This window comes from Carcharhinus amblyrhynchos, chromosome 12 (assembly GCF_965287045.1).
Source record: "Carcharhinus amblyrhynchos chromosome 12, sCarAmb.v2.hapA, whole genome shotgun sequence".
Lineage (NCBI taxonomy): Eukaryota > Metazoa > Chordata > Chondrichthyes > Carcharhiniformes > Carcharhinidae > Carcharhinus > Carcharhinus amblyrhynchos.
Genome location: NC_137335.1, coordinates 36,415,660 through 36,428,649, shown reverse-complemented (window position 1 = coordinate 36,428,649; position 12,990 = coordinate 36,415,660). Strand labels below are relative to the sequence as shown.

General features: G+C 39.6%; 1 protein-coding gene across 10 annotated transcripts in view; it reads left to right on the top strand.

The window, feature by feature from the left end:
- Positions 1 to 12,990, top strand: part of sanbr (SANT and BTB domain regulator of CSR) — a 139,232-nt gene that overhangs the window by 82,634 nt on the left and 43,608 nt on the right. For all 10 annotated transcript variants that reach the window (XR_013888264.1, XM_080200376.1, XM_080200375.1 and 7 more), the window contains 3 exons: positions 2,496 to 2,595; positions 8,104 to 8,136; positions 11,305 to 11,404. Coding sequence is in view for 9 of the 10 variants with exons in the window: in XM_080200376.1 (XP_080056502.1) it covers positions 2,496 to 2,595; positions 8,104 to 8,136; positions 11,305 to 11,404 (233 nt within the window). In the remaining variant the exon portion in view is untranslated. The remainder of the gene's footprint in view (positions 1 to 2,495; positions 2,596 to 8,103; positions 8,137 to 11,304; positions 11,405 to 12,990) is intronic.

The following is a 12,990-nucleotide window of genomic DNA, read 5'->3' as shown; positions in this document are numbered from 1 at the left end:
GGGTTACTTAGCTGACCTCATTACAGCCTTGGTTCAAACATGGCACAAGAAATGACCTCCAGAGGTGACATGAGAGTGATGTTCTTGATGTCAAAGCAGTATTTGACCAAATGTCACATCAAGGAGCTGCAATAAAAATAGATGAAAATCTGAAGGAAAACTCAGCACTATTTGGAGTCATACAAAGGTTGTAGTTGTTGGTCAATTATTTCAGTTCCAGAACATCACTGCACAAATTCTTGAGGGCAGTGTCCTTGGCCCAACAATCTTCAGCTGCTTCATCAATGACCTTCCATCATAAGGTTAGAAGTGGAGATGTTCGCAGATGATTACACAATATTCAGCACCATTCATGATGCCTCAGAAATTGAAGCAGTCCATGTCCAAATGCAGCAACACCAGGAAATGGTATCCAGGTTGGAAGTAATACTTGTGCCATGTAAGTGCCAGCGAATTGCCATCTTCAACAAGAATGAATGTCATGGGGCAATGGTTAAATCCTATGACATTACCGTCACTTTATCTCCCACTATCAACATCCCGAGGGTTACCATTGAGCAGAACTTGAACTGGAGGAGCTATATAAATACTATGACAACAAGTGCAGGTCAGAAGCTAGGAATCCTGCAGTGACTAACTCACCTCACTCCCCAAAGCCAGTACACCATTTACAAAGGCACAAGTCAGGAGTGTGATGGAACACGCTCCACTTGCCTAGACAAGTACACCTTCAACAACACAGAACAAGCTCAACACCATCCAGGACAAAGCACCCTGCTTGATCAGCACCCCATCCACAAACATTATCCTCCAACACCAAAGCACAGTGGCAGCAGTGTATATCACCTCCATTGTAGGAACTCACTAAGGCTTCTGAGCCAGGACCTTGTAAACATTTGACCGCTGCCATTTAGAAGACAAGGGCAGCAGACATGTGGGAACACAGCCCCTTCAAAATTCCTCTCTAAGCACATACCATCCTGATTTAGAAATATATAACCATTCTTTCACTATTACTGGGTCAAAACCCTAGAACTCCCTCCATAACAGCAGTGTGTGTGTGTCTATAGCACATGGCTGACAGCCATTCAAGAAGGCACTCACCATTACCCTCGTGAGGGCAATTAAGGATGAACAATAATTGCTGGCCTAGCCACATCCCATGAATTAACAAAAAAATCAATTAGGACCATTTAAATTTGATTCAAGTATTCCAAGCACTTTGTGATATGGACTCAATATATCCACAGTAATAACCAACAGGAGGAACAGGAAAGTGATGCACAGAGTGGTGAATGTCTGGAACAAGCTGCCAGAGGTAGTAGTAGAGGCGGGTACAATATTATCTTTTAAAAAGCATTTAGATAGTTACATGGGTACAATGGGTATACAGGGATATGGGCCCAATGCGGGCAATTGGATTAGCTTAGGAGTCTTTTTCAAAAAAAACGGGCGGCATGGACATGTTGGGCCAGAGGGCCTGTTTCCATGCTGTAAAGCTCTATGACTCAGCTGCAGTATCCCTCATTTATTCTCCTTGATAGTTGATCTGGCAATCCCCATCGTCTATACTCTGTTGCTCATAGATTGGTGCAGGACAGAAGGGGACTCTTTTTTATATAAGGTAAATTTAAAAGTCCAGTCACTTTCAAACCAGGGAGAAGATAGGTTTTTAAAGTAAGTGGCTAGGAATGATGTTCTGGTGGTCAATGAAAGGTGATAATTTGGGATAATAGATTTGGGTGGTCACTGAGGAGGGTCGGGAGGTCATTGAGAGAAGATTGGTGTGAGAGATTTGGTTGGTCTGAGGGGATGTGCAGTTGTTGGGGTGGGGATGTTGCAGACAGGTGGGGAGTCCAGTGCAGATGTCTCATGAGGAGTCATCCCATTAGGGGGTGGGATGAAGGGTGTGTTTTGTGATGGGTCCAGGTGGGGTGTTGTATTATGTGGGGTGGCGGAGAGGCGGGGGTGGGGAAAGCTGTTGGGTGTTGTGGAGGGTGATCAGAAGAAGTCAGTTCCCAGAAGTAAGAGGTATTTTTAATTCTTCAGGCATTTTCTGGGTAGCTATTACTGTAACACAGCTGCCATATCTGAAGTTTGTAATTTAAATCACATTTTCTGACGATTCCCATCGCAATATAATTGCCCATTGGAAGTTTGAAAATCCTGGAAAGTTGCTATGCTGTCTTTACCTAGCAACTTCCGGGGATGGCTCCCAGTGCATCTTTGGAATACACCCTCGGGTGCACTGTCCTGGAGCTCAGAAGTTACAGGCTCAATTGTAACACTGGTAGTATGTAAGCTAAAATTTGCTTTCTAAAGCAGTAAACTTTTTTCGTTTCTCTCCAGTGTAAAGGTCAGGTAAGAATAAATAAACATTTCAAAATTAACATTGTAGTAAATTAATTTCTGAGGATATGTTTTCTTGGAATAAAATATTTGGTTAAAAATAGTGATTGGCTTCTCATAAAGTTTTAATTCAAATCTTGTTACAGTAATTCAAATACGAATCTTTCTGGGGAGCAGGACCTTGATTTTGATATCTTAGCTGACCCTAATTCATGGAATGGACAGCAAGTGGGAGATGTCACAACTGTAAGTATTTACACTTTCCAATAGTTGCTTTCCAGATGTGGGAAATGGTATTTCAAAAGTCAAGTTATATTCTACTGAATGTTTTATAATAGAAGATATCTGCATTCTTAGTGTTTCAGGAACTTTGTGACATTACACATGAAAAAAGAGCAGTAGGCCATTTGGACCTTTGAGCATATTTTGCCATTCAGTACAATCATGGCTGATAGTTCTGTGTTTTCTGTTTGCCTCCTTTTGTGAATAATGGTATTATGTTTGCATTTTTCCAATCCGCTGAGACATTTCCAGAATCTAGTGAATTTTGGAAGATTACAAACAATGTTACTATTCACTATCTCTTATGACCTCAGAATGAAGGCTATTAGATGTAGGGAACTTGTTGGCACTCATCTCCTTAGTTTCCCTAGTACTTTTTCTCTCATGAAAGTGATTGTTTTCAGTTCCTTATTTCTTTTGCTCCCTTGCTTTTTTGCTATGTTATTAGGAAGGATTTAGTGTCTTCCAACAGATACAAGATGCTTGTCAAAGCATTGTTCTTGTTTTCCATTCTTAATTCACCAGTCTCATCCTCTAACATTCGCTACAGTTACTCTCTTCTTTCCTTGCAGAAGCTCTTAGTGTCTGTTTTTACGCTTCTTGTTCATTTATTCTCATTTTAATTTTTAATTTTTTTTAAGTCATCCTTTGCTGGTTTGTAAGATTTTCCCAATCTTCTGGCCTACTACTAAATGGGCAGCATGGTGGCCCAATGGTTAGCACTGCTACCTCACGGCATCAAATTTGACTCTGGTCTTAGGAAACTGTGTGGAGTTTGCATGTTCTCCCCTTGTCTGCATGGGTTTCCTCTGGGTGCAGCAGTTTCCTCCCACAGTCCAAAGACGCGCGGGTTTGGTGGATTAATTAATCCTGTCGCATTATACATTAACAGGTCTAAAATTGTCTATTCCCTGGTTGTTTCACAATATGTTGTTTTAGCAAACTGTCTCAAATGCGTTCTTTTGAGCTTTTCTAAAGGCTACCTTTGCCAATTTAATTCATCCAATCTACAGTAAAGGTTCATTACCTAGCATGCACTGGGAATGGGTGCTTCCCGTTAATCAGTAATGCCAGTTAACAGAGAGTTGTATTTATCAATGGAACATAGCACAACACTTGTCACATGAACTAATATGCAAGCACACAGAAAGTAATGAAGTGTTCTTTTTACTTTTCAATCTCCAACAGTGCACTAAAACATAAATTAAAGATTAGAAGTATACACATACAGGTACAGAATAACTTCATAATTGCTTCCAGTTGGTAAAGTGATGATTTGTATGGGGGAACATCAGAAATTCTGGTTGACAGAGTGCCAGATAAAACAATTTATATATTTTTACACGCTAGGAGGTTGGGAACCCGCGAAGCAACTGTGGAATACAAGGAAAATAGAAAGAAACTTGAGCAATGAGTAAGGAGGGCTAAAAGGGGACATGAAAAATCTTTGGCCAGCAAGATTAAGGAAAATCCCAAAGCTTTTTATACATATATAAAGAGCGAGAGGGTAGCCAGGGAGAGGGTTGGTCCACTCGAGGACAGATGAGGGAATCTATGCATGGAGCCAGAGGAAATGGGTGAGGTATTAAATGTGTACTTTGTGTCACTATTCACCAAAGAGAAGAACTTGGTGGATGATGAATCTAGGAGAGGGTGTGCAGATAGTTTTGAGTCATGTTGAGATCAAAAAGGAAGCGGTATTGGGGTTTTTGAGAAACATTAAGGTAGATAAGTCCCAAGGCCTGACGGGATATACCCCAAAATACTGAGAAGCAAGGGAGGAAATTGCTGGGGCCTTGAGAGAAATCTTTGTATCCTCACTAGCTACAGGGAAGGTCCCAGAGGATTGGAGAATAGCCAATGTTGTTTCTTTGTTTAAGGAGGGTAGCAAGAATAATCCAGGTAATTGCAGGCTGGTGAGCCTTACGTCAGTGGTAGGGAAATTATTGAAGAGGATTCTTCCCATTTGGAAATAAGTAGACGTATTAGCAAGAGGCAACATGGTTTTGTGAAGGGGCGGTCGTGTTTCACTAAGTTGATCAAGTTTTTTGAGGAAATGATGAAGCTGATTGATGAGGGTAGGGCGGTGGATGTTGTCTACATGGACTTCGGTAAAGCCTTTGACAAGGTCCCTCATGGCACACTGGTGCAGAAGGTGAACTCGCATGGGATCAAAGTGAGCTGGCAAGGTGGATACAGAACTAGCTCGAAGACTGGGACTTCTGCTGTTTGTAATATATGTAAATGATTTGGAGGAAAATGTGACTGGTTTGATTAGTAAATTTGTGAACAACACAAACGTTGGTGGATTTGTGGATAGCGATGAGGACCATCGGAGGATACAGCAGGATATAGATTGGTTGGAGGTTTGGGCGGTGAGATGCAGATGGAGTTTAATTCAGTCAAATATAAGGTAATGTATTTTGGAAGTCTAATACAGATAGGAAATATACAGTAAATGGCAGAATCCTTAAGAGTATTGACAGGCAGAGGAATCTGGGTGTACAGGTACACAGGTCACTGAAAGTGGAACACAGGTGGAGAAAGTAGTCAAGAAGGCATACAACATGCTTACCCTCATTGGCCGGGACACTGAGTTTAAAAATTGGCAAGTCATGTTGCAGCTTTATAGAACCTTAGTTAGGCGGCACTTGGAATATAGTGTTCAGTTATGGTCGCCATACTACCAGAAAGATGTGAAGGCTTTGGTGAGGGTACAGAAAATTTTTACCAGGATGTTGCCTGGTATGGAGGGCATTAGCTATGAGGAGAGGTTGGAGAAACTTGGTTTGTTCTCACTGAAACAACAGAAGTTGAGGGGCAAGCTGATAAAAGTCTACAAGATTATGAGAGGCATGGACAGAGTGGATGGTCAGAAGCTTTTTCCCAGGGTGGAAGAGTCAATTACTAAGGGGCATAGGTTTAAGGTGCGAGGGACGAAGTTTAAAGGAGATGTACGAGGCAAGTTTTTTACACAGGGTGGTGGGTGCATGGAACTCACTGCCAGGGGAAGTAGTGGAAGCTGATATGATAGTGAGTTTTAAGGGGTGTCTGGACAAGTACATGAATAGGATGGGAAGAGGGATATGGTCCCCGGAAGGGTAGTGGGTTTTTGTTTTTTCAAGCAGCATGGTTGGTGCAGGCTTGGCGGGCCGAAGCGCCTGTTTCTGTGCTATAATTTTCTACGTTCTATATTAAGATTAAAATTACCCACAAAAATGGCACAAGTTCCTGTTATTTCTACTTCTATACTCTGTCCCAGTGTAGATACTAATAGGGGCTTACAAATTACTCCCACCAGTAACTTGCTATTTCTTATTTCCACCCAAATTGATTCTAAATTTTGATCTTACAAGTCAAGATCATCTCTTACTATCCATCTCATCCTTTATTAATAGAGGCACTCGCTTCTTTTTCCTTGCTTCCTATCTTTCCAAAATGTCAAATACCCTTGAATATTCAGTTCTCAGACTTGGTAACCTTGCAACCACATCTTTCTGATGGTTGTTATTATCATAACTATTTATTTCAATTAGTGTTATTAATTCATACACCTTGTTATAAATGCTGCGAGCATGCAGATAAGGAGCCTTTAAATTTGTCTTTTTACCAGTTTTCCATATTCTAACCCTATTTGTTAGTTCACTTCTACGTTTGTACTCTCTATCCCTGATGCTGTGGTTATTATTCCCCTTATTACTTCGCTGCGGTATTGCTGTGTCCTTTCTCATTAACTTTCTAAACCTCCCCTCACTGGAACCCTCCCCCTCATTATTTATTTTAAAGTCTTCTAGTTATGCAATTTGCCAGGTCCCTGGTCCCATTGCTATTCAGGTGAAAGCCATCCCAATGTTACAGCTCCCATTTTTCCCACTACTGGTGTTAGTGACCCATTTCTTCCAGATCAATCTTTGAGTCATACAGTCAACTCTCTGATCTTCTGTATTATATGCCAGTTTGTTTGTGGCTCAGGTAGTTATCGAGAGATTATTACTTTTGTGGTTCTGCTTTTGAATTTAGCCCGTAAAACTGAATACTCCCTCAGCAGAAGCTTGCTCTTTGTCCTAGCTAAGTCATTGGCATCTATGTGGACCAAGACAACAGGATCATTCCTCTTCCATTGCCACATTCCTTTCCAGCCCTGAGGAGATGCCCTTAACCCTGATGTGAGGTGGACAACACAGTCTTTGGGACTTGTACTCTTGCTGCAGAGAACAGTATCCTTCCGTCTAATTATACTGTCACTGCTAACACATTCCTTTTTAGTCTTTCTACATGAATGACCTCCCCACAGTGCCTATCCTTGTTTCCACAGGCTGTAAGAACCTTAGGCCTGTTGGACAAATATAAGTATTGCAGCTCCACTGGAGCTACCTCCTGGATCCCCAAAACTACCTCACTTGTAGTCACAGCCTCCTGTCCCTGACCATGAACCAAATCTAAAGTACCTAGCTTAAGGACTGTGTGACTGCCTCCTGGAATGAAGTGCTCAGGTAATTCTCCCACTCTCTGATGCATCACAGCATCCAAAGCTCAGACTCCAGCTCGTTACCTCAGTCCCTCAAGCTGCAGACGCTTACTTTGTTGATGTTTTTTGCTTCTAAACGAACCTTGTGTGTATGTAGGATTGTAGCATATTTTCATATTCACAAAGCACTTTATCGTTAATTGATTACTTTTGAAATGCAGTGTAAATTGCAAAATGTAGCGCAGCCATTCAGTATATGGCAACTTGCAATAAACAGTGATCACATAATGTTTCCGTGATATTAGATGAGGGCAGACTGTTGGCTCTGACAATATTTCCTTCCCCTAGATGGGATCTGTTCACAACTTAATATTCCATATAGTGGACAGTTGTGTATTAGTAACACCTTTTTCCAGTAAGTTCCAGTTCAATTTTTTGCAAATGTGTTTCAAACTCATGATTGCTCAGGCTGTGAATAAGGCAGTTTGAATTATGGAACTACAAGGTTACCTTTTTTTGAGAAGTTCACCAAAAGAAACAATGAACTGTCCAATTCATTTTTAATGCTTAAGAATTAAGTTTTCTTATTTTTGTAATAAACTTTGGATCTCAATTTATATTTAATTGTGGCTTTGATTGTAAACCAGAACTTAGCTTAACCACTTTACAAAGTTTTCAGGTTAGTAAATATGAGTAATCACTCTATTCAAAAGGTATTTTTTGCAGTTATTTGTTCATGTGAAACAATTGTTCTAAATAACTTTTTAAAAAACATGTGGCAGAAAACAAGACTGTTTATCATGTTTCAAATTGTATGTTAAAATGTTTTCAGCTCTATTAATTGTTTAAAAATGTTTATTAAGGTTATTTACAAACCTTTTGAATGGATTGATTACAAAGCCAGTAAAATTAGTTAGAATGCAGATAAGTTCTATTTTCTTGCTGATGGTGTGTTTGTTTTGGGGACCTTCTGTAATATTTCCTTGTTTGATTTTTTTTTACAGTTTTCACTTTTGAAAAACTGGAGTTTGCAGCTGGTATGTTAAATAGCTACTGATGAGTATTATAAAATTGTTCTGTATGTTGATACTTAAATGTCCAAATCAGGTATAAGCATCTGGTTAACAAGATTTGTTAGTTTGTCTGCAAGGGTAAATATTGTCTTCAGTTTTGAATTACTCTTTAAGATTCATGTCTAAATCTTGCTCTTCACATAGGAAATTTAAACTCTCTAAAGGTTGTTTTCATTTCCTACATCAGACATGAACATTTTAAGTTGTGTGAATTAAATAACCATTAACAACAACTTGCATTTATATGGCATCTGTAATGAAGTAATGGAGTTTCACAGGAGTGTTATAGGAGAAAAATTTGGACCCAGCTGAAAAAGAAGCCTTTAAATCAGGTTTGTTCATAGAGGTAGGTTTTGAGAAGCATCTTAAAGGTATTAAAGGATTTTGAAAGAAATTGTCTATATAACTGAAGATGCAGGGTGTGGAAAGGAGAGTTAGAATGGAGAAGTAGGAAAACAGAAGTGAAGAAGAAGGATGATAAAATGGACGAATGAAATGAAATAAAATAAATGGAAATGGGGTGAAGGTGGGGAGAGTTCATGTTGAACTCAATGTTCCCAATCGGAATATGAGGTGGAATCCACCCACAGTGGTTGACAAGGCTGTCAACCACATCCATTTCATCCCCGGATCACTTCTCAGCCCCTCCCCTCCCTCCCAGAACCAGGATATGATAGGAGAACTTTATCCCCACTTTTCACCCCATTGGTCTCCACATTCAAAGGATCATCCTCTGCCATTTCCACCAATTCCAGCATGATGCTACTACCCAACACGTCACCTCCTCAATCCCACTGTCAGCATTCCACTGGGACCGTTCTCTCTGGGACATCCTTGTCCACTCCTCCATCATACCCAACACCTCACCTCCTGTCCACGGCTCTTAGCTCTGACAAAGGGTCATCTAGACTTGAAACGTTGGCTCTATTCTCTCCCCACAACTATTGTGAGACCTGCTGAGATTTTTCAGCATTTCTGTTTTTGTTTCAGATTCCAGCATCTGCAGTATTTTGCTTTTATCTTAAGACTACTGTTGCAATAAAGATATTAATTTGATTGCAGATGTTTTTCACGTCTCTGATCTTATCTCATAACTACCAATTTCCTTCCAATTGTGGCTGTTCTTATTATTGCCCTAATAGCAGAAGGTAGAATGGAATGCATTCACAGTTGTCTGTTAACAATATTTCTATTATTCTCCCTTTTAAAATGATTAACTTGAATATTGTTGAAAAAATAAACATGTCAAAACTGTCTGTCTTGCATTCATCAGATGGAATACAATGTGGGAAAGTGTGAGGTTATGAACTTTGGTCGGAATAGAGACATAGATTATTTCCCAAATGGGGAAAGAATTCAGAAATCAGAAGCACAGAGGTACTTGAGACGCCTAGTTCAGGATTCTCTTAAGGTAAACTTCCAAGTTAAGTAGGTAGTTAGGAAGGCAAATGCAATGTTATTTCAAGAGGATTAGAAGCAAAAGCAGGGATGTACTACTGAGGCTTTATAAGGCTCTGATGAGATCACATTTGGAATATTACGAGCAATTTTTGGCTCTATTGTAAGGAAGGATGTGCTGCCCTTGGGGAGGGTCCAGAGGAGGTTCACAAGAATCATCCTGGGAACGAAAAGCTTGATGTATGAGGAGTGTTTGAGGATATTAGGTCTATACTTGATAGAGTTTAGAAGGCTGCGGAGGGATCTCATTGAAACTTCCAGAATACTGAAAAGGCTGGGATACAATAGACATGGGGAAAATGTTTCCATGAGTAGGAGAGACTAGGATCCAAGAGCACAGCCTCAGAGTAAAGAGTGACCCTTTAGAATCAAGGTGAGGAGGAATTTCTTCAGCCAGAGGGTGGTGAATCTGTGCAATTCATTGCCACAGAAGGCTGTGGAAGCCAGGCCATTGAGTGTATTTAAGACCGGGATAGGTTCTTGGTTGGTAAGAGGATCAGTGGTTATGGAGAAAAGGTGGGAGAATGGGGTTAAGAAACTTATCAATCATGATTGAATGGTGGAGCAGACTCGATGGGCTGAATGGCCTAATTCTGCTCCTATATCTTGTCACGATACTTGCAAGAATGCCAGCTAGCTGTTTCACACTGCTACTATGCAGTAATAACACAAGTGGTATCTGCCAGTAATAAGATGCTGCCATCAAGCCAAAAAGACATTCTGCTTATCTCACAAATGAGTAATGTGGTATGTAAATTGCAGTGCCAGTTTGTTGCCAGGTATGTAGGTTGTATGTTCCAAGGACTGATGGATGAAATCAGACAGCTTGTCTCAACCACTGTTCATAACAGGGAAGGTACAGACCATATTGATCCAGCCTGTGCTTGCAAAACAGTGTCCAGCATTAGATGTGATTCTTGGTTGGACAATATTTGCTAAGTAATCCTCGTTGCGTTAAGAATTATGCTGACTACCAATTTAAGATTGTCAGCCAGGTTGGCAGTGTGGGCACGTTTATGTGTACAGGAAGTTGCATATATTAATGCACAATTCTTTATCGACAGAATGAACACATACACAATTGCACCTGTTTCAGCTGAACAAAATTAGTGACAGCCGTACACTGATTCATTTCCCAAGGAAAACCTTTACCAATCAAGGTCAAGCTGCCTCATTTAAATTTCAAATAATGCTTGGCAGTTGTCTATCAGACACCATCAATTGGTGCATTCTCCATGGCAACGTCATGTGAGAATATTATCAAATAAATAGGTTGGACTAAAACCTGGTGTTGTCAGACTTTTTACTGTGTTTACGCCAGTCCAACGCCGGCATACCCACATCACAACGTCTCCACCAGTCAGAGTCCACTTGCCAAGCATTCTCTTATCTTCTTTAGCATAAATTGCTATTTTCCTCTTTTGTTGCAAAGTGCCCAGACGAGTGCTAGTCAAAAAGCCTTAACATTTCTTTCAGCAATATTCAAATGACAAAATGATTGTACTGATCCTTTTTCTAATCGTCAGGTTGAATAAGTAGTCCTTATTTCTTAAAAAATGTGCAAAACCATACCAGAAGTAAAAATATTAAATACAGTATTAAAACTTAGCGATTTCATATAGAAATAAACTCATTGCCATACAGCCCAGAACATTAAAATGTGATTTCCTTTAGAAGCAGCAAGTAATGTATTCTGAAGATGAAGAATATACCACAGGTTCAGAAGTAACTGAAGATGAAGTGGGAGATGAAGAAGAACTGACCAAGAAAAAAGGTAAACAAAATAAAGGTTGGATGAAAATGTTTTTATATTGATGCATATTTTGGATACTTGTGAGTTCTTAACTGTTCTAATGTATTTTCTATTGCTTTGGAACTATTTAAACTGTCTTGTGCATGGGTTTAAAAAAAACTTGCATGTTCAGTAATTTCCAGGAAGAAATTCACTCCTTTTTTCAAAAAACATCATTATTAAGCTGAAGGATGTTAATGCTGTGGAGCAGACTTTTTCCAAACATCACTTAAAAACAGATTATCCTGTCATCGTTAATTTGCATTTGGCGCAGTGTCTACAAATTGGCTGCCTTGTTTCCAAAGTTGCAACAGTAACTTCACATCAGATGTTCTTATTTGGCTGTAACAAGCTTTTGAATCATCCTGAGGTTGTGAAAAGTGCAAAATAAGTACAATTCTTTGAAGATGATTGGGTCGAGACTGATAGGTCAGGTTGAATTTGTTCTGCTTCTTTTATGGATAGCACTTAACCTGTCACGTGGTCAGATAGATTCTCGCGTCTTCGTAGCACTGAAACCACTTGGCTAGCAGAGCGGCTGAGTCTCGTGCTGAGATCTTGATCACATCTGTCAGAATAGTGTCAACGTCCAAGTGTCCAGTCACTCTTCCCAACTCTTAACTTTACATGGAAGGAACCAAATTATCTGGACACTGATGGTAGTGATCATCATTTGGACACTCTAAACTGAAAACACATGCAAGCATTCCGGTTTTGTTTCTTGTACTTGAATGTTCTATGTTCTTGAATATTTTTGATGAACAGTTGATTTTACTTTATCACATGTCATACAAACAGGGGTCTGTGATATTTTAAATCTTAAAACCCTCCTACCGATAGCAATTTATGGAATTTTTTATGTATTAATTTCAAAATGATTACTGCAACAGAATAGCCAAAATATGCAAACGTCACTGGCCAATATCCATGATCTTTCAAGCTTACTTGGATGAGAAAACTACTTACTAGACAAAACATTCCTGTTGCACAAATACATTTTGATTGAAAACTTAAATAAAGACTGGCACAGCTCAAATAGAAACCGACTAATCCTGCTGCTTTGTCTAGTAACCATTTGTTTGTGTCAAAGCAGCTTTGTAACTACATGAATATTATTTTTGTGTCTCACATCAATTCCATAGTTTGGATCAGGGCCGGCTAACATTTGGAATAACTGCCATGGAGAAGCCATATGAAGTTGCAGAATTTTTCTCAGCAGGTGTGATTGACTGGGCGTTTCTAATGGAGGGGTTGATAAACAACTCTATGCCTAGTTAGGGAGATGTATTCAGCTGCCAGAATTTGCTCCTCCTTCCATTGATTTAGAAGGAAATACATGATGGCACTGTTAATGTTTTTGGAAGTTAGTGAAGGATAGATGTTTTGGTACTTTCTGAACAAAGAGTGCAGTTAATGAGGTATATTGATCTTTTGCTACTGGCTAATTTCTATCTTTACTGAATCTAATTTGTTGATTTTATGTCCCAAATTGCATGCTCAGGGTGTGGTATTTCTTTTGCTGCAAAAGATCGGAGAAGAAAATTAAATAACAGCTCGCTAAGAAAAGG